Source organism: Electrona antarctica (assembly GCF_951216825.1).
Source record: "Electrona antarctica genome assembly, chromosome: 7".
Classification (NCBI taxonomy): Eukaryota; Metazoa; Chordata; class Actinopteri; order Myctophiformes; family Myctophidae; genus Electrona; species Electrona antarctica.
Window position 1 is genome coordinate 33,900,636 of NC_136812.1, and position 26,764 is coordinate 33,927,399.

Sequence of the window (26,764 nt, forward strand, 5' to 3'; positions counted from 1 at the left end):
TTCTCTCTCTCTCTCTCTCTCTCTCTCTCCCTCTCTCCCTCTCTCCTATTCACAAAGCAAATGCATGATTTAATCAATTCATCTATAAAAAAAAGAAAAGAATAAATAAACTTGTATTAATAACATATCACAAAAATAAAAATAAATAAATAGCATCTCCTGGCCTCGAGTGGCAGAACAGAACACAGTGCAATGTCACAGAGCAAAACATTTTAAATGGCCTGCAATTGTGTAGTATGCTCATCTCTAGTGCTTCACAATGAACATACATTCACTCCTTCGCACTACTCATAGCCACGATGCAAACGATGAATTTATTTATAGGGTAAAAAACAACAACATTTCAATATTTTCTTCAGGGAATGACAACAGCAAAAGTGAACTTCAGATAGGGAAGGACACAGGTGATTTCCAATGGAGAAATGCGTCCTCAAATCAGGGTATAATCTAACATCAAAATCAATCATCAAGCATTGACAATGTATTACAAAATCCTTGATGTACAAAAGACTGCATGTGTACATTCCATTCACACACCAATGACAGAGGCAACAACCTGCTCATTGGGAGGCAGTTAGGAGTTCTGTGTCTGGCTCAAGAACACTTTGACACAAAGCCAAAGCAGGAACCTTCCAGTTCCCAAACCGCCACTCTACCTCATGATGATACCCTAACAGAGTGAGCAAGTGCACCGGGAAAGCATCTGTGTCATCTTACATTTTAGCTCTCTAAACAGTATATATAGCACATTTGTTCTCAACCATTATTTTATACTTTGGTTATTCAAAAGTAGCAGATATACAAGCTCATAGCACCTCACTTCGTGCTGCACTATGAGCTTGTAGATCTGCTTTTTTATCTTGAAAATGTGTTCAAATCTTATATATAATATACAAAATATTTTGAGATGGGGTCGGCAGTCAAATATAGACTATATATTTTTTATTAATTTTACATTAAAAAAGTTTTGAGCACCATTGATATAGAAACATAAGTTATTCAAAAATACGTTGGGATTTAGAAGACATTTTTAGAATGGGCCTCAGGTCTTAATGGGTGAATGATGGACCCATATTAATATAAATACAAGTATTATCTTCTTTCTTTATTTTGGATTCACCCTAAAGGAATGCAATAAAAAGGCTTCACATGGTGAGTAATAGTAATTATTAGAAAAAATAAGTCATTTTGGGGATGAATATTCCTTCAAATGTTAATGTTATTGCCTAGAAATGATGTTGTAGTTTTCCATGTGATTAAACAGTCAAGCTGCTAGCTTGCAGATTCATGGTACTTGAATCTGTCCTTGATAAGATAGGAAACATCAGAAGTGAACAATATGTTTTATTTTATTGTTCAGTAACTGCAGAATATAAATTAAAATAACCTGATGCATTATTGTAGATTATCATATTCGTGTGAAGTTTCATCTGGATCCATCTATCTAAATTTTATTTTACCAATATATTTGTGAGGTCCGGTTAAATAAACAAGTCAATTATATGATCTTTAAAGAGAAAAAGAGCCAATAGCTAACTGGATTGTTGCCGAATTGCACTACATTTTACAAATTGACGGTTTGGATTCTTCACAAGAACCATTGAGCATCTTCAGGTTAATGGCACTCAATGGGAAAAGTTGCCTCACTTTCTTCAAAATAAAGTCAAACAAGGAGGAATGTATCCTTCACTCATGGCTTCTATGAAGAGTAAGGCAATAAAATGCAAGGTATCCCAGAGATAGCATGACATCAGTCGTCATGTTATCGTGGGTCTCCATCAAGTTACATAAACAGTTTTACAGCTTTCCAACCTAAATAATTCCACCACAGTGTGTTGATCATGTCTCCTTGCAGGTCCCAGCACTGATCCTCAGTTGTGCCGTGTCTCTCTGAACCTGCCCATCCTGTGGTGGAGCACTGCCGTTACGCTGGTTTGATCCGACTCCAGGGGGCCTCAAGGTCGCAGCACAATGCAATTCTCAGGTGGAAATCCTAGGTCTTATCAGTCTGACCTTCAGGTCTGCTGATGCTACTGATTTCATAAATACTCCAGTCCTTTGCTTCAACACGGTGCCATTGTTGTTTATTTTTCCACAAGCATTCTGATGAAACGATGGCATCAGATTGCCAGCCTAATCATAATGTACAGGGCTATGGGGTAATTCAGACCGCTAGGATGCTGATGTTTGATTTATGCTCCGTCCTATGACGGTTTTGTGTGCTGAAAAAATACGCTATTGCTGCTATATTATGCACGTGAGAGCGTCGTACAACAAAGTATAAATCGGGGTTAAAATGGTTTTGTCTCATCACAAACCTTTTGTCTGAACCTTGTATGACCAGGCTTTTCCACATAGCATAAAGCTTGTTTTTTAGTCTCACTAATGTGAGATGTCTAGGCCACACCTACTCTAGAATTCGCCTACGAATATCCAGTTACATATTCGGTTGGACACAGCAATGTTATTGTTCCCCCACATGAATGCCGAATCGAGTAGCTTGTCAGTTGCTACTATAAAACAGTACACTCACAGTAAAGGCCCTTGCAGACTGCTGCGTTTTTAGGATTTTTTTCTACTTTTTTCTGCAGTCTGCAGGGACCTTGATAGGATTTTTTTCATGTAAGGTTTATGGCTATGCCATAATATTATGACGCATCTTCATAGTGAAAAAGGTAGGTGTGTTTTCGCTGCTTGTACTCATATGAGTAAGTGTTAAATAAACCCTTCTTGATTCTTGTATACTCAGATTACATCCTCTGACGTCGAAAGGTTTCTTCGGAGGGGAGGTGATATAACTAGTAGAGCACTGAGTCGGAAGTTGGAGATCCAGCCCCACCCGGCTATGCAATACCTGTTGTACCCGTGTCAGAGTACCTGTTCCACCCATCTGTCCGATTCACTAAAAGATGCATGTAATATAAAGTTGAATGTGTTGCCACTTCAGCGTGTGGAAGGACAGGAGTGCTAGTAGTAATTCTGAGACGCTGGCTGGACAGCCCATTGGCTAGTTCAACTCTATAGCCTTGTGGACACCTCCCATAGCATACTGCAGTTGTAGCTGACCGATTTGGAACATAATTTGGCAATTTGGCATATAGCGTGCACCAAACATTCATGTGAGATTAGCTAAGGACAGACAGACACAACCAGGGGTGAAAACATAATCTCCACCCTGCCTTTGGCCTTGTGGAGAGAAATATAAGACTATTGCCTTAACCCATTTTGACCTGAGATCAGATTCTAAAAATGTCTTCTACATCCTGACAGTTTTCTGAAAAAGCTATGTTTCTATGTCAGTCGTTCTTCGATTTTTCAAAAATAGCATAGCCGAGTGGCGTGCTATGAGCTTGTAGATCTGTTATTTTTGAATAGCTAAAGCATAACATAATGCTAACACCAAAAAAGGTGCCCGCCCAAAATGGGTTAACCGCATGGAGCCCACAATGGCTGCTGGTGAGAAATGATATCTTCATCTTAACTACAAAATTAAAATAACATATTTTCGCTGTCGTGCAGAAACCTTGTATCTCCCAATTTGAACTCTTTATATTTTTTCGTAAACATCTGTCGCACAAAAGCGAATATAGCCGATCTACAAGCTCAGAACGCATCACAATGTGAAACGTTGTGAGCTTGTAGATCAGAATTTCTTTTAAAATATTTTGAGTGGTGCACACCGCTCCAATGAAGGGCTATGTGTGTCTATATGTCTGTTTAGAGTACTGTTTAGAGTACGACCCATTGACCCCTTGGGGTCACATTCGGAATTATTTCGGATCACACACGTTTGAGCAGCCGGGCCATTCACACTGAGCAGTCAGCTAATTGGGGTCACATTCGGGTCACACACACACACACACACACACACACACACACACACACACACACACACACACACACACACACACACACACACACACACACACACACACACACACACACACACACACACACACACACACACACACACACACACACACACACACACACACACACACAAAACAAGGAACTGTTTTGGACATACAAGGTTTCCACCAGACAGCAATGATACGTGTAACTTCTGGATTATGTACATATGTACCTACAGTAGGTCTCTTGCTGAATGAGTGGGTTTTGAAAGCTCTCATTGAGCTAAAACTATCTTTAAATCTCTCTCAGAGAACCCAATCCAGCTGTACTGTAAACCATATTTCACCATGTTCCACTTTTCATAAGCAGCATATAAAAACTATACCTACCCCATATATGCATGGCAAATGGGAATTTACTACACACACTCCGGAATGAACCAATTTAATCTTTAATTTAATCTCTGTTTACTGTAGCCAATACAGTAATGTTGAAATAATAAAGCTTCTAATGTTGTCAGTGTGAGTATTAATGGGTAGCCTGAATATTATGCTTAGTCATGCACTGCATGTCTAATTGCCTTAATATTTTTATTTTAATCAAAAATGTGTATTATTGTGATTGCACAAGTGCTGTGTGTGTGTGTGTGTGTGTGTGTGTGTGTGTGTGTGTGTGTGTGTGTGTGTGTGTGTGTGTGTGTGTGTGTGTGTGTGTGTGTGTGTGTGTGTGTGTGTGTGTGTGTGTGTACTTTAATGTATACTGTATGACTTTAAAGTATTTTCCATTCAAGGATTATATGGAATCGGTTACATGGAAAATATGTAGGTTCATTCATTCCGGGGTCTCACAATATAGAAATTCAGACAGTTCTAAATTTGCTGCACTTAATCACAATAAAATTGATGTGTTCCTATGAGCAAAGTCTCTGCCGAAGTTCTCAGCAAATTTCCGAAAAGTGAACCAATAATGGATGAGCCGCTTAAAAAGTAATTAGGCTATTCATGGCTTTAGGTATGCTATTGGACAAGGCATGATGGCTGCAGTGCAGTCCTAATCCAGGGCAATGGCTGAGTTGTTGATTTGCAGACTGTAGGCCTTGCATTGTGAGGGCTTTATGGTCCCTTTATGGTACGCCAAGAGACACCTGCATAGGCGATATGTTGCCCGGGACATTTTTCTCTCTCCCACTCTGTGACTTCTTTGCTTTGTATCATTAGCAGAGCAAGGGAGTCGTGAATCACTCCCCTTGTCTCTCCCCCCTTCCTTTTCAACCTCCTTCCACCCCTAACAGCCCCCCTCCCTTCTAGGGTGCTAAACGGCTTGACAGAAGGGTGCCCAGACCGTTGGCAGTAGCCATCGACTGGAAGGGAGAAGCTGCCAGGGCTCCTTGATGGATAGGCTCATTTTCCAGCCGGCAGCAAGTCTCAGCGAAGCATCCGTGTCATTTGTAATGTCAGCCAACAAAATGTAATCAAACATTCCAGCGGTTTAATCACAGAGGGCTGCTCGAGAGATGATTGTAGTGTCAATATAATGCTATTTCATTATCTGTTTGTATTTTATATTGACAGTGTCAGATAAACAGTGTGGAAAATTAAGATTAAAAATATGGTAATTTCATTTCAATCACCCCGGCTACAGTTGCTGGCCCATTATGCGATTGATTACTTCTGAATTAAATTTGGGGCTGAATGTAAAGTTTAATCTTCTTTCTTCTCTGCAATTCAGCTCCCCAAAGGCCTCTTAGTAAGTAAGTACCCATTTCATTTGATCTTTAATGAAAAGTAATGGCCCAAATGAATTGTATAAATCAGCTGTCGTGTATACCTAGTTGACATTCCGGTTTTTTCTCACACTAATTTTTTCCCCCCTCCTTGTGCTCACAGAAGCACCACCCAAAAACGACATGCCGTGTCCCATTTAAGCTTTCATTTGTGCTGTATCCGGGGGTTCATTTAACTAACCCTTATGCTATGAGTGCTGTGATGATACATGTAATATGCGCCGATATTATTTTGTTTAGGTTCATTTCTTCTTCTTCTCTACAGTAAGGTTATAGGGGTATTTACGGTTTAGAATGAGAAAATAGGGTCAAATTGAAGTACTTAACAAGGTGCTGGCCTGGTGGCTAAATTAAGTGGAGTGTTTTATAGCCTGGAGTGCCACTTTAAGAAGCGAAAGAAAAAAATAATACAGCCACTAAACCAGTAGCAGGGTGATAGACGTTTTAATTACATGGTAAATTTTGATATTTCTCTCTATGGCTGTGCAAAACCCATAAGCAAGTTGTGTGCCTAAGATTTGGCATTGAATTTCCCCCCCCATATTTCTCCAGCTATATATATGAAGTGACACAACTGTTACAGTAACAAGAGCCGTGCAAAAAAAAGAAGGGGTAGAAAAAAGGAGCGGTTCTTTGTGAGTCCCATTCAGAGCGATTTGTCCCTCTTTGTAGTCCTAATTATGTGCCAAAGTAGGATAACAGAAGTTCTCAACTCGGCCATTATGCCGGCACAAAAAAAGAGACGCATACAAGAAGCTGATCACTTTGGAATTAGCAAACATGATACTATACGAGGAGAAAAAAATCATTAATACCGTCAGGGATTAGAGGTTCTGATTAAAGGGTAGCTTTTACCGTATGCAAATTAGTGATAGGCATTTATCAGCGCCTGGGCAAGCTGTCTTAGTGGCAAAGCCACATATGTTTTTTAGCTGATTAAAAAACTGCTTGAAGTTGCAGGCTTTTTAATGGTGGGGAGAGAGGCTGAGAGAGACAGAGTGAGGGAAAGAGGGAGAGAGAGAGGGGGGGGCGAGAGCGAGAGGCACAGGGTAAAAGAGGGAGGCACAGTGAAAGAGGGAGGCACAGTGAAAGAGTAAAAGAGGGAGGGAGAGAGAGAAAGGGAAAGAGCAAGTGGCACAGGGAAAGCGTGAAAGAGGAACGCGCAGGGACAGTGTGAAAGAGGGAGGCACAGAAAGGGAGAGAGGGAGGGATATAGAGAATGGCAAAAAGAGAGAGAGAGCTTGTGGAGCAGCACTTTTCCTTTTTGGCCAAATTCCCAAAAATGCCTTAATTCCCTTTTTTTTATTAACCACATTTTTTTGTATATAATTAAAACATCTCTCAAGTGAGCATGTGGATTAATCACACTTGTTCTCAAGCAATGATTTTTTTTTATCAACAAATCAGGCTTAATTCTACACTGCTATTTTTTGCAAAAATAAAATAAAATTGCCATCCTAACAGCCCCCAAGTTTGGAGTAATGAATACTGGGGCAGAATTAGGGGAGAATTTATCAGTGGGCCCTGCCATTGTGTGCAGGCCTGTGTGTTATTATATTCCCTTTCATATGGAGGTGACCCCCCTTTGTGTTAACAAAGAAGACGAGGATGAAACCGGGTTCTATGTGCTTCTCACCCGCCGCTGATAATGCCTCCGTAACCCAGCACCCCCTCTTCTCCTTGAGGGAGAGCTTTAATTTATGCTTTTTCATCTCCCTGGGTGCGGGACTGTTAACCCGCTCCATGCACTACTGATGCAGGGAAGGGAAACCTCTTATGCACAACAGACTGCTGCGTCAAGTCTCTCTCTCTCTCTCTCTCTCTCTCTCTCCCTCTCTCTCTCTCTCTGTGCGCGGTAGAAAGTTAGTCCTTTTTATAGTTGCACCGCGACGCCAACAGACTCTTCAAGAATGTGTACTTTTAAAAATGATCAAAAATACTCGTCCTTAAAATTCAAGGAGTTTGTGTGAATAATATATTAAAGGTTTCGTTCAGTCACCACAGATGTTGGGGCAAGCAGTTTTCACGAATCGTCGCAGTTTTACCGTGATACATATTTAATTCAAAGCAGGTGTCAGCTGGCAGATAAGCTCAAATGTATTCTCCGTCTCACAGTTCTTGTCAAACTAATGCGTTGCTTACAAATGTCTTGGGTCCCAGTAATCACAGAGAAACACCTTAAAATTATTGCAACTGAATGATGACGAAAATCATCATCTTGAGCACAGACGCTTTTTGTTTGTTTGTTTTTTGTTTGCGTTTGTTTTCCCCAATTGCTGTGCGTGCACTATACAGTCAAAGGGTGTGCTTACTCCAACACTTAGTCAATGTTGTCGTTGTCGTATGGAAACCTTGTATGTCCAAAACCATTACTTTTTTAGGAAATGGGGAAAAAAAAGAACCTGTGTTCCAGTTAGTTATTAATTCATCACAAGCTCTTGTTAATGCTTTTCATCAACCCACAGACAAACGTACCGGAAAGCACTTTCAACATGATATACCTGTTTTGGTCAATTCATTATAGGTGAATATTTTCAAAGAATATCAAAATTGTTCAGAAATGTTAAAAGTAGCAAAGCTCACAACGTAACACACCCCACTGTAACATGTAATGAGCTTGTAGGTCAGCTATGTTCCCTACTTTTGCATGACTCATTTCATACAACAAAATATAAAATAGGGCATTCATTTATGAAAAACCACAAAGAGTAATTATTTCGTTAAAGGGTTCTGCCCGACAGCGACAATGTGCTTTTGGTCATAATATTAAGCACACCTGCAGAGAGAAACCTTTACTAGCCCACATGCTCTGATACCAATGGAATACATATTGCGCTATCTAGCCACCGTGTGTTAATCTTTTCTCATGCATAGAGTCCACACAGTGACTATATAACCTTTAATGATACTTACAGGAGCAGTAACACTATACCAACCACTGCCTCAAGGAATTGTAGTGTATAGGGTCACAGCGTGTGCAGAGGATGCACAGAAGAAACTGCATTCATAGGGTTAACTCAATTGAGTCAACAGTGAAATAATGAAAACAAGCACACATAGTCCAACGACACAGTCTGGAAGGGAAGGCCTAAATAGCCAAGCCATAGAAATATATTGAAAAGGCCTATTGTTGGTTTATGAAAGGCAACCTCTATCTCTCAAGGACATCTAATTAATGGACAACAGCTGAGTCCATGTTAAATGGTTATATTTTCTTAAATGCATCATATTCAATGTGCTGTGCTTCAACTGGCATCAGTGGATTTCTCTGACAATCTTGTTATGCTTTGTTTACAACACTCTATATAATAATGTTGGCATTTGTCATTTTTCTAAAGGCTGATATTTCAGACATGAACCTCTTCAGTACACAATAGTGAATAGCTGGGTACTGAAGAGTAAGCATTTCCAATTATGTTTTTCCTATTTTGTTCCATCTTTCAATTCATTACTTTCAATTCATTCCTCCAAAACTGACCAAATTCATCCAAACAAAAATTAAGTAGCAGGTCTTAATCGGGAAGAACATTTCAGCAAGGTATTTTGTTTGTTTGGTTTAGGAACAGTAAAGTCCATTGTGTGTGTTTGGTTTAGGAACAGTAAAGTCCATTGGGTAAACTGTTGCTCCCTTCTTTGTCCTTTGTTTAGGGCTGACTGCAGGTGCGGTGGTCTCAAAATCATCTCCGTCTTAAGGAGTCTTCCTTAAAAGTGTTTTTCTAACGGTTTTCATTTGTTTTAGGAACAGAACATCTTGGCCTCAAAAGTCGAATATCTCCCCCTGTCCATAGGGTTATCCCTTTGGTCTAGTGGTTAAGATATTGGACTTTCACATGGGAGACTGGAGTTCGAATCCTGTGTTAGTGTTACACTAATACGGTACATATATAGTCCAACAGTATATATCCTGGACCTACATCATATTAGAATCCAGTTGAATTCCTACAAGTGTAGGTTTAAATGGTAAAGTATTGTAAGGCATGTATATCCTGTATGAGTAAAATGGATAGTTTTAGGTAAATAAACTATATAGAGCATATATAAGCATTGGCAAAATTCATGTACAATATTTGAAAGGATCCGGTCACATTCATATAACAATTTTCCAAAGCATTTTTGGCTGGGTGAGCAAAAATGCACTCAATAGCCCCCTGACACACAGACACGCACACGTGCACACACACACACACACACACACACACACACACACACACACACACACACACACACACACACACACACACACACACACACACACACACACACACACACACACACACACACACACACACACCTCAAATTGGCATGTAAGCTGGCGCGCGCACACACACACACACACACACACGCACACACACAGACACACCAACACACACCCCAAATTGGCATGTAAGCTGGCGCACGCAAGCACACACACACACACACACACACACACACACACACACACACACACACACACACACACACACACACACACACACACACACACACACACACACACACACACACACACACACACACACACACAATGGTGGTACCAACTCATGCTGTACATCTGACATTTTGCCACTCCCACAGGAAGACCTGAAAATCAATAACGGCTGTTGTTGAAGATGCAGCTAGCCATCCTGACCTGTCCTCCCCTCATCTTCATCACAGGGCGCGTGGCTTTTCTCTTTCAAACGCCCGTCACCACTTCCATACATGACATGCCCGCGTGCGCGCACACACACACACACACACACACACACACACACACACACACACACACACACACACACGCTTAACAAGGCACAAATTGTTTGAGACAGTCAATCTGGCTGAAGTGAATCCCCATGTCCACAGGTTGGCTGGGATCATCAAGTGACGGCATAGCAGGGTCAGAGTTCAGACAGCAGACTTAGCATGCCCCATTAGTTTCAAAGCAGGGGAACGGAGTGTTTGAGTGTCATGGGAGTCCTTTGCCTCTTGATTTGGGAATCAATGAAGGGGCTGCGGAGGAGAGGGAGGAGGGTGGATGGGTTCTGTAGCAGAAAATGGCATTAGAGTTAATGACCAAGTTTGTCCCAGAGGAGTAGTCCATATTAAAGCTATTTCAGCTGTGACAGGGCTCACCACATGACCTAACTGATTAATAACAAAATGGTACTCAAATAGGAATAACAATATATGTCAGTCAGTATAATAGGAGAGAGGGGGGTGTGGTGGGGGGCGGTCCATCTCCGGTGCACCACAACAAACAGGATGAGTACCAGCCTATAACTTTTAGTGGCATTTTGTGCCATTTTTTGTCTCACTTTTTTGCCGTAACATTTGATTTAATCTCTTGGTTGATTCAAATTCCAGCCAGCCTCTCCCCGTAAGGATAAAATATTTTGTTGCTTTTCTTTACCAAAACCTTTGTACTTTCTACTGTACATACGTAGGAATAGGAGCGCTGAAGGAGGGAACAACATCAGTGCCTATCCCTTCTCCCCTTTTTAATTATTTTCCATTCATTCAGTAGGAATTTGCTAATGTAGATTAAATTATACATTATAAATAAAGAGTGCTCACTGCTGGCACATTTTACAGAAATGCCTTTTTTTATATTACTGATGCATTCCCATGACTGTCAGAAATTGTCTCACTTTTTGGGGGATTATAACCACCAGTTGAGAATGAATGAACAGTGTACATTGTTCTGTCCTGATCGCCCTGAATGTTGATGATATTACGTCTCTGTGGCGACAGAAGCCACAGCTGATATTTACCACTGGATGTCTACTGGGGGTGAAAAGGGGGCAAGGCCGGGTCCCACGTGTCTGGCTGGAGAGCAGATTAAAGTGCTGTGAAAAACCCACACATTGCTGGCCGCAATGAGAAAAATAATAACCCGGACATGGCCTTCCCTTTATGACAGTAACAACACGTTCTCCAGAGACCAATCTTTTTATCAATTCCAAAGAATGACAAATGGCTCACGACACCCAGAGCCAGAACCCTACAAGAGGATGTATGGTGCATTTATGACGCTTGTGTCCTGAATGCAATGCTGACAAAAGCAGTCAAACAAACTCCATTACTATCCACCATCTCATATCTAAACATGTACAATCTATCCTATCCTATCATTCCTTTTGAAATGAACAGGGCACCAGCAGCAGCCCATTCAACTAAATTCACCTGTGATGACCATGAAATCACATACAGTATGCGATGTGAATCAGATGATCCAGAGTTATGTAAAGTGCCGTGTTTAGACTTGCCCTAAGGAAATAAAATTGAAAGAATTCACTGGTAGCCAATAGATTCACCACAGGAATTGGACCGCTGAAGACCACAGAGTGAACTTTTCAAATAGTGATTGAATTGTGAAAAATGAGAAATGTATAGCCTACACTTTCTCAATCTATGACAAATTGAATGCTCTAAAGACCTGGTTCTTTTTCATTTCAAGGACCCCCAGTTTGATATGAATTAGGCCACAGACTCCAATTTGATAGAGTTTTTATCTATGGGACCCAATCTACACCGTAAAATACCCAATTTTCATTCGACTCAGAGTGTACAAATGGAATCAAGGTCCACTTGTTCATCATTAGTATACACTTTCAAAGTTACAGACAGAAGAGTTGGTTACTGTTACTCTATCAATGAGTTAACTGGGGGCCCCCTGGAAGTACCGCCTCAAGGAACTCTGAGGGACCCCGGACCCCAAGTTGAGAACCACTGCTTTACCTGAACTATTGAACAGAGTTACAGACCCCTATGGGTCCATTTGGTTTCAAAACACTATTTAGTTGGGGATCCCTGGAAACCCCCTCAAGGACCCATGGGGCCCCCCAGACCCCACATTTAGAACCAGCGCACTAAAAACTGGACTGAGTCGGGTTGCACTCATGGGAAATTTATACTAGGACATTTGTCACATTTAGGTCAGCGTCTGTGGTATTACAAAATTAACCACTTAATCTGCATGCGACAAATAGCAAATTAATCAGATCTACAAGCTCACAACAACATTTTCGAATTCTCTTTCTTGTATAATAACATGTGCCCAAAATAGGGACACCAGGGTTATGTGGTTAAAGTCTAGAACACAGACAAACTCAGGTTTAGCCTTCAGATGGGATGTTGTATTTGGCTCTTCTCATTTTGGGGTCAGCCAACAAACGAAGACATTACATTAGTACTTTTCCTACTTGGAATGATCACGGCTGTGTCTCCACCGCACACAGCCAACGTAAGGGGCATTCATTACTCTTCACATTGAGTGACATTTCTTGTTACTACGACTGACAGAGATCACAGAACAGAATTTTGTTTATGTTAAGCATATTTAGAATTGCACATGGGAAATAATAAGCTGTTTAAATCATCTGTAATGCGTACCCGAAAGAATGTCTGTGTACTGTATGACTGGCAGAGTCAATGCTGTATAGTCAAGATGGACAGAGCGTGACCAGACTTCTGGTTTGAAGTTGATTTAAATGGCGAATGGTGAATGGTGCAAAAACAAACACTGAATGTAAATGTGTCAAGGGAGAATTTAGGAACTTGGAAAACTATTATAAACTTAAAGTAACTTTTTACTTACACTTATAACAGACGCTATAGGCACAGGCTAAAGGGTTTAGAAACTAGGGATAAGCTGACAGAAGGGAAACAGTGGAACCATGGTTCTCTTTCTTTGATGACTGTGTGTTTGCATGTGAGTGTGGGAGTGGGATAATGTGTCTTTATACAACACTGACAAATGTAAGCCTTTACATACAATATGATTCTTAGGAAGACAAATGCATTTGTAATAGGTTATACACATTGCTGTCTCTAGAGGGAGCTGTGGAGTCAGCAGCTCTGTCCCAATACATTACATTGTAGCCTTTTAGGCCTGCTTTGTTTTTATGAAAAGGTCATTACTGTAGATGTATCAACCAGAGTACAGTAAGGAAAACAGCAAACCTCTATTCTGCTATTAATGTGCAGTAGTACTGGGCTACATTAACATCCCATATGAGGATGACAGTGGTTAGAATACTGTAGACATTTTAGATGTGAAAGGAAAGTTTTTAAGTCTTACACAGTTTCCAATTTTAAAATATCTTCAAATGTGTGCAACTGGCATGAGCTACAGGATCTACTGTATAGTGCAGTGTATATGCTCAACTGCACAGGTCCCATTTTGATTGAATGAAGACCAGCCCATCACTGTTGCCATCTTCAAACCATGTGCATCGCATAAGTGGGGATTCAAAATCATCATAATGGTTTTATGAATAAAATTATATGATAGATCAAAATGACTATTCAATTCATTTTGCCATGCCTCAGCTATATTTAGCTCACAGTTCATACTTTGACAAAAATTTTACATGAATATTAAATATCTTAAATCCCATTTAAGATATTTTATTAAAGTTCAATCAAACTGGGGATGTTGTCAAACTGGGGATGGTCGGTACTTTTACCAGTTAGCTATGGGAGTGCCCCATCGCAAGGCATTTTTTGATACAATATGTGAGAAACAAGTGATTAGAATAAAAAGAGACCAAAAGGTCCACTTGCTGTCTCCTGCTGTCAAACTGTGATATAAAGCTACTGATTCCATCAAAAATGGTCCTCATTAGCAGCGACAGTTAGCAACCCTCTGAGAAGCCATGCTGAGGTACCACCATAGACCTTTAGCTTAATAGGGTGTTATCTGTCACCTCTATCACCACCTATGCATGATAACGTTATTTTCTCGTTAAAGCAAGTCTCTAGGGCCTTTACATCAGCGACTCTCACTGTGCTTTTTCTGACAGGAGCCATTATCACCTCACCGCTAATCATTTTGTCATGCTAGCATGAGTCAAGAAATTAGTGTAAAGTTGATGAAATGAGAGTAAAGTGAGAGAGGACAACTTCAAAGGTAATACAAATGTGCATAACCCTCGAAATATACTGATTCAACATCAAACTTATTCAAAACTAGAGCGGTGCCTGTTGGGCACTGACCTACTTGGAACAATGCAAGTTGGAAATGCATACCCATTGTTATTATGTCTGTGTCCCTTTTATGCCCATATATAGAGTTCTTTGTCAGGCATGCCCAAATATGGAGTCTATGCCGATGTCAGAACAATCATTGTGATGTCAGAACAGGCCAGCTCCATATATGGAAATATAGAGGTGATCGGTTCCACAGCCCGTGCAGGCTTTTGTGCTGGTTCTGGACAACCGGCTATCCGACGGACTCGACACAGGGCACCGCACTCCCTGTAGGCGTGTGGAATGTGCGTGTCGAATTTGAAGTCGATGGGGCGAACAGTTCTCAAGTTACATGGATTACAGACGTACGTACACACAAAGACTTGGTGCATGTATAGATATAGATAGATACTAGACTGGTGCCCGGCTGTAGAGCACAGAGTCGGTAACGATGGAGATCCATGCCCCACCCGGCTATATGCAATACCCGTTTTTCAATAGACCATTTCTGTATCTGTCTCCCTGTGTCCCTTTAGTTTATTCCTATATATGGAGTTCTGTCTCAGGCATGCCCAAATATGGAGTTTTGTGAACAGGCCAGCTCCATATATGGAGTCTGGGCATGGGGACTGTTAGGAGCAATTACAATTACAATTTAGGCATTTAGCAGACACTCTTAATCCAGAGCGACATGCATTAAGCAAGAACAAAAAGCATGGCAATACATCACATACATAAAAAGTAGTTATCATGCATGCGTAAGCTAAGAATGTAACAGTGGAATATATCTATATAATGAAACTATACACTATATAGTGCTATGACTACATAAAATGCAAATTAAATGAAATGAAATGATTACTATATTTACCCAGGGTATCTGGGCTAAGCTCAAGAACTTGTTTCCAGCCAGGCCTTGCTCATAGAACACATTTCATCGTAGTGGTTCAATGCCTTGTTCAAGGGCACTTCAGTTCTAGTGCTGTCTACGTAACATGCTATAAGTCTGTATAAAATGCTATCTAAGTCTACATAAAGTGCTATCAAGGGGCTAGGGCAAGTGCTATGGGCCATGATGGAGAAAAGGTGGGTTTTCAGTCTACGGCGGAAGATTGGGAGTGAGGCTGCAGTTCGGATTGTAATGGGAAGTGCATTCCATAGTTTTGGAGCCAGAAGGGAGAAGAGTTTGGGATGTGTGGAGCACTGTCCCAGCGTTTTTAGTGAAGGTACTTCCAGCTTCCCTGCGTTGGCTGATCTGAGAAAGATCTGAAAGAGGCCTTTCGTGGTGGTTCTGGACAACCGCAGGTCCGACCGACTCGACACCGGGCACTGCACTCCATGCGGGGGTATGGAACGCGTGTGTCGAATTTGAAGTCGGGTCGGCGGGTTCTCGAGTTACGTGGATTACAGACGTTCAGAGACCTGTCCTTAAAGCAATCCGGGATCTTTCCAATTCCATCACCAAAATGTTCAATTGTGGTGTATGAAGTCTGTATTACTGGTATGGTATATAAGAAATATTCTGTATTATATACAACCTACATGATCCAAATGTAAGCTGTAACATAACTATTTATTTATTAATAGAGAAAAATATGAGATTGGAGCTTTAAGGCAAGTTATTTCTGACACAACCTGCATCATCAATTTTCACTCAGGTTACTAGTGAGAAACCCTTAAGCTGAAAAATACAATTTAACTAGGTCATGACTCAAAATAATGCATTAAGTTTCTACGTATTGGAAATGTGATACAACAGCTTGGAGAAACATTAAGGTGATTTAAAGGATAAATGTCTTAACAATATACTGTATTCAAAGGTTGTTCAAGTGCAGAATATCATTTCAAGTGACCAAAGCATTTTCTTGTGTGTGTGTATTTGAAAATAATAAATAAACATGTTTCAATCAAAGCTGTAAATCTTGAGATCACTAAACACCACGGCACTAGAGCCTTTTCTCGTTTTACAAAACCCCCACAGAAACAGCAGAGTGAATAGATGCCTCATTGAAACACTAAAAAAGAGGTATAAATAGATGTTATTCTATACCATCTCTTGTGAGACAACATCATTTTGCTAACAATGCGCAGTGGCTTCTCTTAAACAAAACAGCGCTTTAATACACATCCTTTGTGTTGCCAGTCTTTTTGTTCCTTCGCGACAAAGAATTCTTGCTCCAAATCTACAGAGGAACTCACATGTTTGAGATTAAAGTGGTCACCATAATCAGGCTGCAGATTTTAATTGTAAGAGCTTCCTTTGGCTCTGTTTTCTCTTCGTTCTGTCTTCCTTGACAAAAATCTGACAGTGGCTTTGCATGGCAAACCTGTTTAATGAATGACTAATCCAAGAAGAGCGCATTATTGCAAACTGTCACACACACATTGTACCAATATTAACTTGAATTTACATTATCATCCTCTAGTAATGCTGGAATATTTGGATTTCCATTAATGCGCGGCCTTTCTCTGTGAAAAGCAAACAGTAGTGAACTAAATCTGGCTTCTTTTGATTGGATGCTGGTGTTAAGGCTGTACAGAGGGCTTTCTTTATTGGGATGACAGCTCCAAGCCTTCTACCCTCCTCGCAATCAAGCTTACAAACAAAGGCGCTGCTTGCATTACTCAGTACCATTCTCAACAAGCCCATGCCACATTCAGCTCATGTGAAGCCAAACCCATATTACACCATTGTACTGGTGCTGTAAATCAAGAAGAACAATGGAGAGAGCCATAGTCACACAGGCCGGTGCGGTCGTCCATATAAAACATGAAACCAAAGGACAATGAATCAGTCACTCGCACTCATGTGTGAGAGAAGGCTTTTCTTATCTTATTTATTGTGCTCTCTTCAAATCTTTCCATTTATATTCAGATTATTAAAAATGTCATACACTCAACTTGCGGAGCGGGCACCGCACCTGACCAAATACATGTTGTACAGTCAGCCCGATCTCACCCAAACACGGTGACATAGCATGGATTGGCAATTCCGTACATACACGCCTAGAAAACCCCACAATCTGTACATATCATACTACCACTGTTTTGACCACGATGGAGGCGTGGCTTTCACTAGTATTGTATGTACAGTACAGAATTGCCAATCCATGCGATTTCACCATGTTTGGATGAGATCAGGTTTGACATTATTTTCGATTCTGTGCTATTGGGTTACAACTCTGACAGGGCTGAGTCGGCTCTACCGAACTTCGCAACGTTCAACATGGCACTCGTGGCTCAAGTTCGGTAGACGGCGCCATTCCGTCACAGTCTATGGGGAGGATTTCAGTGTAATATGTACCGATGTTTGGGTTTTCTAGGCGTGTATGTATGGAATTGCCAATCAGTGCTATATTTCACCGTGTTTGGGTGAGACCGGGTTGATACAGTAGACTAGAGGCCTGGCTGCTGTACGTGTACGCTGGGACACTGGATGGGACGAAAATTACATATCACGATTATTGTGGCAAAAACAACTGGGATTTATGATATTGTCGCGATATTCAAAATATGCTTAAAACTTTAAAATGCCACTTTTGTTAACCACTTGATCCTCCAGCATCCCTATTCTGGGGGCAACGTTTGCCAAAAATAGTCAATGTAAGCTCACTACACGTTGCAAGTTGCAACACGGCGAATCGATTTGTGTACATTTAAATAATAGCGTACCACATGTGCTCTTTACAGGTCTGTTTTATCAAGTATAAAGGGTTAAGTGGTACAGAATTTGCAGCTCAACAAAAGCTAAAACAGTATGTAGTGTATGACGGAGGAGAATTTCACGATAAATTAAAATCTGCGATCCGATTAGGTTAGACAAATCTAAACAAAACAAAACTATTTACACAAAACAGATTAGTAGACAGTTATAGCCGAACAAACCGCTTTTTTGGAACAAATATTTAGGAATTAAAAGAAAAAGTGAAAAATGTCCAACATCAATCGAAACATAGATACATTCAAGAAAAAAAACCCCCAAAAAAACGAAGACAAACCAGTACAAGAAACAAAACAACAAGGACAAAAAGCTAAACAAAAGGGGGGGGGGGGGTACACACTATTCACTCTTGTATAAATACCATTTAAATAGTCATTTTCTCCATGAGATATATTTCTTCAATAATTTCCATCCAACATTTTTACATTGAAATCAAAGTGACACGACTAGCTGGCTTGAGTGGCTTCTGTCATCAATATAAATATTTCATCAATAGTTTTTTTTTAACTGTCATTTTTGACGTTTGATGTCCAGCTTTGAGGGTTTGTGTAAACACAAACATTGAAGACAAAAGTAAGGACGCAAATTGTCACTGGCCAGAAAGAGATGATGATAAGAGCGCCCCTCACTTCACACGGGTCACGGGTGTGATTGTTTTGAATGGGGCAGCATAAAGCAATTCAAAACAGTAGAATAAAAAAGGTTTGCTTGATTTCATTAATTAGTTATCATCAAGGCCAAGGTATCTGGAGGGTGAATACCTCTTCTCTATGGACAGCTAATGCGTACAGCAATAAATAGTGTACTGACAATCACATAATTTGTTTGAGGTGGCTCTTTTCTATTACAACCCAGTCAATTTACAGACATAATAATTATGATTCAAGCAAAGCATTTCACTCAGTAGAAGTTTTAACAAATGACTTGACCTGAACTACTACTGTACAAACATTGAATGATCTCTTTTATATGATAAAACATCAACTAATAACGTGTGAATTTATTTGCTTCAGTGAAGTGCACTCACTGCTTGTCCTTGAAGACATTTTACAAATGCATTTTTCCATAAGGCTTTCATAAGCTGATTTATGCAAACCACACTGAATGTTATTTGATTACTTGTGGCATAAATTAAAATTTAAAGGTGTTTTGGCACTGGGTTTCTGGCTTTTTGTCAAAATACGAGTGAGCTTGAAGTACTGTAGCAAGACTTCCTTCATCTCAATTGCTTGGACCAGATTGCTAGCAAAGGATTAATTCACTAAATGATTTTTCTTTATGTTTTCCCTACTGTCAGATGCAATTTCAGCATTCATGCAACATTTTTCATGACTGCACTAAGTATGGCATCTCTGAAGCCAGATATTCAACATTTGACAGTATTTACTGTAGTATAATGCCCCGGTGCTTAGTACAGAAACGTGCCGTTATGTGAATTTGAGCTGTTCTTTGAAAATGTATAGTAGGCCTATATTTTCCAATAAAAGCCGCACTGGCATCATAGCTATTGCACTCTTGACACTGGGCAGCGCTAGTAGGTGATAAATATTTGTCATTATTAATATGCAGCACTTGATTAATAATAATGGTTGGACTTCATTTCGTAAGGTGGCAGCTTTTCACCAGGCTAACATGAATGGGGAAAGGACATCAGTAAGCCAGAGCTGACCAGAGTGCTGCTGGGGAGGAGAGGAGCAAAGCAAGTTTTTGAATATTACTGACCCAGCACTTGGAGAAGGCGCGATGCACAACAAGAAGGAAAAAATGAATGCTTTTTAGTCTGGAAATCCTTTCACCCTCTCACATTCAGCAGATCAGATTAAGAGAGAGGTTTAAGAAGATTTTGACGCGCACAAAAAAAACTTCTGAGCCATGGGAGGGGGCGAGTCGGGGAGGGTGGTAGAGAGCAGTTTGTAATTCAGTGCCTTCAGGCAATTCATCACAGAAATTGAGTTTCTAATGCAGCATCTTGTGAATCCCTTTTGCCCTGTCAACGTTTTAATACATTACATTGAGAATGTAAATCATGTCTGAAATTTGGCACAAACTACACACAACCCGCTCCGCACACTCCAGTCCGTACTGTATTTCACGTAGACTTGCATGCTACACGCGTGCACATAAGCGATGCATGCACGCGCACTCATATACACAGGCAGCCAATGCCCTCCATTGGCAAGGAGAATTATGTCCTGCAGTTCTTTGCATTGGAGAATAATTCTGCCCTAAAGGTAATTACACAGTGCAATGTCACAAGTTGTTCAACATTGAATTTGAACTATAATAAGACACAATGAGGCAATGCAATGAGAGGGATACACCGGGGCGGCGGTGGCTCAGGGGTAGAGTGGCTGGATGGTAACCGCAAGGTTGCCAGTTCGAACCCGGGCTCCCCCAGAGTTAGTGTCAAAGTGTCCTTGAGCAAGGCACTGAACCCCTAATTGCTCCTGATGTGCTGGTTGGTGCCTTGCATGGTTTCTGCCGCCATTGGTGTATGAATGAATGGGTGAATGTAATGCACAATCTATGTGAAGCGCCTTGGATAAAGGTGCTATATAAATGCACCATTTACCAGTACTGAACTGGCATGACACAAAATGCAATGTAGACAAATTATCCAGCCAGAAATGGAAAATGATGAAGCTGCACCAGATGATATTATGCTTGTTTTAAATTACAGTGGTCAGATCACTGTACTTTAGTACACTACGGCTTGTATAAGACAACATGAAAAAGTATGAGTAAGTGGGATGTAATTCAATACTTGGATTAGTTCTTCTAAACCACTTTTGTACCATACAAAGTATCTATTTATTAGACAGTAGCACTGACTGATTTGATGATTTTTGAGGGTTTGGATTTGCCAAAGCGGGAAATACTGTTGTGGACCTTCGCATACACTGTAACAATTCATTCCTCTGCTCACAAAGAATACAAATGTAAAACCATTTTCAGCTAACAAATATGTACGTTCTTGCAAAAATGCACTCAATACATCATATTAGTCACATACAGTTGGTTCTTGTATGAAGAGTTTTGCCAATCGATTTCATTAATAATAATGATGAAGCTTTTAGTGTGGGTCAATAAATGGCCACCTGCGCCACCGCATATTTTCAATTGTTATATGTCAACCAATAAGGAGGCTTGTTAATGGAACGATAGACATTCTGTTGTTCTGCATCTTCATATGTGACTATGGTGACTAAGGTGAAGGACTGAATTCATAATCGTTCCACTCTACTATTCTGAACATGTCACAATAGGCAAACATGTGACACGTTCGTTGTTATTTTCTTTGAGTGAGTATATAGAGTTGAAGTGGTTAAGCACGTGAACCAAACAATCGAACATTCTGCGATAATAGCAGATCTATAACCTGACAACACAACACATTGTACTGTACTGTATCTGTTTTCAACAAAGAGATTGTGTACAGGAAAAAAAGAAAGCCAAGTCCAGCCCCCTGGGGGACCCTGATCAACAAAGTATATAGGGTTTAAGTTAAGTAGTTAATGCACTCATGTAATATAGTGGACTGTAAGTCTTCACTGTAGATATACTAGAATATTACGGGCCTTCGGTCCTCTGATCCTAGCGCCATGCGTCGCCAATGGGAAGAAGGAGATTGTGGGATTTGGCAACTGCCCCAGTATGCGTGCTGTACTGTGTACTCGTGCTGTACTCTGTCTCTGTAATGTACTCGTACTTTAAGTGGATTGTACTCTGTATGCGTACTATACTTGTACTGTACTCTGTGCAGTACTGTACACGTACTGTACTCTAATTGTGCTGTACACTGTGACTGTATATGTGTTTGTAGTAGCGAGTGGTTTGGGGAGGAGACCCCGGGGCTGGCAAGGCACACATGGAGAGAGCACATGGACTCACTGGTGTGAAGTGTGGAACTCGCGGGGGAGCTGTTGCCTCTGCGACCTGACTACGGATAAGCGGTTGAAGATGGATGGATGGATGGTTTAGGATTCACCGTACAGTAATAAAACCAATCACCGTGGCTGATTGTAACCAAGGGTTTTAGAGGAGCCATTTTAACCAAGGGTTTTAGAGGAACCATGGGAGAAAATTCCATTTCTCCCATGGTGTGCATGGGAGTAAAAAATGCCTGAAATCAAACACACACACACACACACACACACACACACACACACACGCTCACTCAGTCGTCACTTCAAGTCCCTGTTACATCTACTCGTTCGATGCAATGCAAAAAAGGTTACTACGAGTCCGTGGTGGGAAGTAATGCTCTGTGTTGCATTGAGAAGTAATGGTCGCAAGGTTTTTTTTTTACGTGGATTATTATCTGAGTACAGTAGTGCATCCCGTGGAAACAAACGTAAGTTATGATTACCTTTTAATGTGAAAGAAGTGGTGTGCAGGCAAAGTTTGCCAGTTTTAAATCAGCCGGTGAAAGTTGCGCCGTAGGGGAAGAGTGTGTGTGTGTGTGTGTGTGTGTGCGTGCGTGCGTGCGTGCGTGCGTGCGTGCGTGCGTGCGTGCGTGCGTGCGTGCGGGAGGAGGAGGTAGAAAATGGCGGCGATGCTGGGAGCTTCTGGCGATTTAAAAGTAAATAAAGGAATGCAAGAATGGGGAAAATGTTGAAAGGAAGGCAATGTTGGTGCCAGTGCAAAGAGTAGCTTTGTGCGAGTCCCGTTGGGTCGCAGAGTTTGCCGTGGTATGAGGAGATAGCCCTGGAAGAACGCATAAGTCAGTGACGTGTGAGGTGGGGACTGCAGGGTGTGTTGGTGGGGACTGCAGGGTGTGAGGTGGGGACTGCAGGGTGTGAGGTGGGGACTGCAGGGTGTGAGGTGGGGACTGCAGGGTGTGAGGTGGGGACTGCAGGGTGTGAGGTGGGGACTGCAGGGTGTGAGGTGGTGACTGCAGGGTGTGAGGTGGGGACTGCAGGGTGTGAGGTGGGGACTGCAGGGTGTGAGGTGGGGACTGCAGGGTGTGAGGTGGGGACTGCAGGGTGTGTTGGTGAGGGCTGCTGACACTAGAGGGTATGACTTGTGGTTCTGATCTGTATGTTGTCTGTGGACGCTAGGTTTTCATTTGTTAAGATAGATATATAATATATGTATGGTTGTACCCAGAGGTTAGGCAGGTTTTTGGATAATATTGACCAAGGCCAATAATAAGGTTGAATGAGTGAGGAATGATATGAATGCATAGTGTACACTAAATCTGAGGAAGATGGGGAATAAAAAATACAAATATATATGAAGAATATATCATATAATTCAGGGATCGACTTATTTTAGCCTACTGACAATGCACATAAGAAATTTGATGCTGATGGGTAGCCCTACAAATACAGACAAGGGTGAAAACAAGATAACTCGCTTAATTAAAGACTGACCTCAGCACCAACTAGAAAAAGTGCCTTTCTGGGCACAGGTCTCCACCAGGAGGATAGGAGAGTGTGTGTGTGTGTGTGTGTGTGTGTGTGTGTGTGTGTGTGTGTGTGTGTGTGTGTGTGTGTGTGTGTGTGTGTGTGTGTGTGTGTGTGTGTGACGCAACTTGGCCTGTTGTAGTGCCACCATGAGGCTGATTTGAAAACTGTCAAGTGGAATTTCTTCCTCAGCCTAGTAGTGGGAATAGGCATGCACAGTTTCACCGCAATCGGATGCTGCGTTGAGGAGTTGTGGCGATTTGTACAAAACGGGCTACTCCTGAAAACTTTAGAAGCCAATCGTAGCCAATCAGGATGGATAATTATGAGAAATCAAACAAATCACATGATCACATGACTATGGAGAGCATGTGTACCGATTTGCGTGAAATTTGGATAAAAGGAGTAATATTAGAAAATGTGTTTTACATATGTCGGTCTCCTGGTGGTGCTATAAAGAGCAGATGTGAAAAATTCCAGGCAAAGGTTTTTCCTTGACCTCTAGGGAGTGTGCATACATGGTTTTACACAGATCGGTGCAGTTATAGGTAAAAACACAAATCGGCCAGTTATAGCGCCACCATGAGGCTGAGTTGAAAATATTCAAGTGGCATTTCTTCCTCGGCCTAGTGGGAATGTGCGTGCAAAATTTCACGGAAATTACACAATGTGTTCATGATTTGCAGCATTTTGTTTGAAACGGAGCACTCCTGTGAACTTTGGAAGCCAATCGTAGCCAATCAGGATGGAGTCTGAAAAATCTGAAAGACCCGTTTCGTTGAATGGCTCTAGAGAGACTAGGTACCAATTTGCGTAATGTTTGGACAAAATCTGTAGGTGTACTGTCAAAACATTTGTTTTGCACAAAGCGACCTACTGGTGGCGCTATAACAGGCCAATGTGAAAACTTTGGAGCAGAGGTTCAGCTCTGGCATCCAGGGAGTGTGTGTGCAGAGTATGGCTGCGTTCAAGCCAACGGTGCCAGAGATTAGCTGTTCACAGACGGACGGACACACGGACGGACGGACGGACACACGGACAGACGGACGGAGTGCAAAACATACTCTCTCCCCATGCCTTCGGCCTGGTGGAGACAATAAATCAACTTTGTAACATCCATAGAATGAGGATAATGATGTAATTTGAGAATGCTAAATTCTTGTGATGGGCGACCATGTACTAAACAACGGAAAACCATTGTCTCTTGTGTCCCTTGTTTTTGTTAGCCCTCCACTTACCGTATATTAGCCGCTTTCAATGTAATCCCTGATGTACTTTACCAATAGCCATCTGTGGAAGGTACAGTATATGCCATGCCATACCGGGCTTCCACAGATGATTCATCTAATGAGACACAGGTCAATCCAGTAAATGTCAGGGGATTAGCTGGTCACCATTTACCAAATGCTGCCATTTCACCATATCACAGTCCATATCTAAAGAGAAAGAAGAGGTTTTGAGCTATGGAGATCTTGTTTCTTGTCAACACGAAACAATACATTATTTTACTGGTTATTCCATCAACTTCGGTGTGATAATGAAAAGAAATAAAACTGACATCATGTTTTGTGTTTTTCACATTATTAGGGAATTTCAGCTCCAGAACCACCATCCCAATAGGGAGCAGATATAAAACCATTATCATTTTCACAGCATCGGTACAACTGTGAGAATATGCCCATATATGGCGATCTCTCATCCATCAGTCATTGACCATTTCATGCCCATATATGGAGATATCTGTATCTGTCAGTTCTTGTCCCTTTTAGGCCCATATATGGATACCCCTGATGTCATGACGACACATTGAGGCTAGAGAATAAACTATAGCTGCATTGGGAACCCCTTATATGGTTATGGCTGAGTCATGTGACATGATCATGATGTCAGAAGTCCGCTGGTCGGCCGGACCTCCCTTAAAACACTTCTGGTTTCACTTCAGTGGCAGTTCACCTTCAGTTCAGTGGCAGTTCTCCATCAGTTTGCCATCCAACCAACCGGTGACACCTCGCCTGCATCGGCCGTGCGGTGTGTGGAAGAAACAAAAAGACCCTGTTAAGAAGGTACCGCCTAGTGTCACCTTTTAATCCATTACAATGGCCGTGCCTCCCTCATATGGTGATCTGGGCAAGTCTGCAAAAAGAATCTTCAAGAAAGGCTATGGATTTGGCCTGGTGAAGCTTGATGTGAAGACAAAGTCAGCATCTGGAGTGGAATTCAAAGTAGCTGGTTCCTCTCCAACTGACACCAGCAAAGTGGCTGGAAGTCTGGAAACCAAATACAAGAGGTCGGAGTATGGCCTGACCTTCACCGAGAAGTGGAACACGGACAACACCATGGGAACAGAGATCACTGTTGAAGATCAGGGACTTAAGCTGACCTTTGACGCAACATTCTCGCCAAACACTGGCAAGAAGAGTGGAAAGGTTAAGACTGCCTACAAGCGCGAGTACGTGAACTTGGGCTGTGACGTTGACTTTGACTTCGCCAGGCCCACTATCCATGGAGCTGCTGTTGTCGGCTATGAGGGGTGGCTCGCTGGTTACAAGTTGTCCTTTGACACGGCCAATTTTAAGATGACCCAGAACAACGTCGCTATCGGTTACAAGACGAGAGACTTCCAGTTGCACGCCAGTGTAAACAACGGTGAGGAGGTTGGAGGTTCCATCTACCAGAAAGTGAACAACAAACTGGAGACAGCCGTAAACCTGGCATGGACCTCTGTCAGCAACAGGACACACTTTGGGATCGCAGCAAAATACCAGCTGAACAAGGATGCCGTTGTCAGTGCTAAAGTTAACAATAATAGCCTTGTTGGTGTTGGCTACACCCAGACACTTAGACCAGGTGTGAAACTCACCCTGTCTGCCCTAGTGGATGGAAAGGGCATCAACGCAGGAGGCCACAAGCTGGGTCTAGGGCTGGAACTGGAGGCCTAAGCCCTCCCGACCATGAAGGGGACGAGGGAATATCAGAAGAATCTGGCCTTGTAAAATCGTATTCCCAACTCAAACCACCAAGGGGATAGATATCTTGAAGGGATCTGTTCAAAGG

The 26,764-nt window shown here is 41.6% G+C and overlaps 2 protein-coding genes across 2 annotated transcripts in view; both read left to right on the forward strand.

The window, feature by feature from the left end:
• The window catches only part of LOC306926935 (uncharacterized protein), a 347,556-nt gene that overhangs the window by 186,992 nt on the left and 133,800 nt on the right, over positions 1–26,764 (forward strand). The window lies entirely within an intron of this gene.
• Positions 25,777–26,678, forward strand: LOC306925896 (non-selective voltage-gated ion channel VDAC2-like). Its single transcript, XM_079505041.1, has one exon. The coding sequence runs from the start codon at positions 25,807–25,809 to the stop codon at positions 26,647–26,649; it is 843 nt and encodes a 280-aa protein (XP_079361167.1). The 5' UTR covers positions 25,777–25,806; the 3' UTR covers positions 26,650–26,678.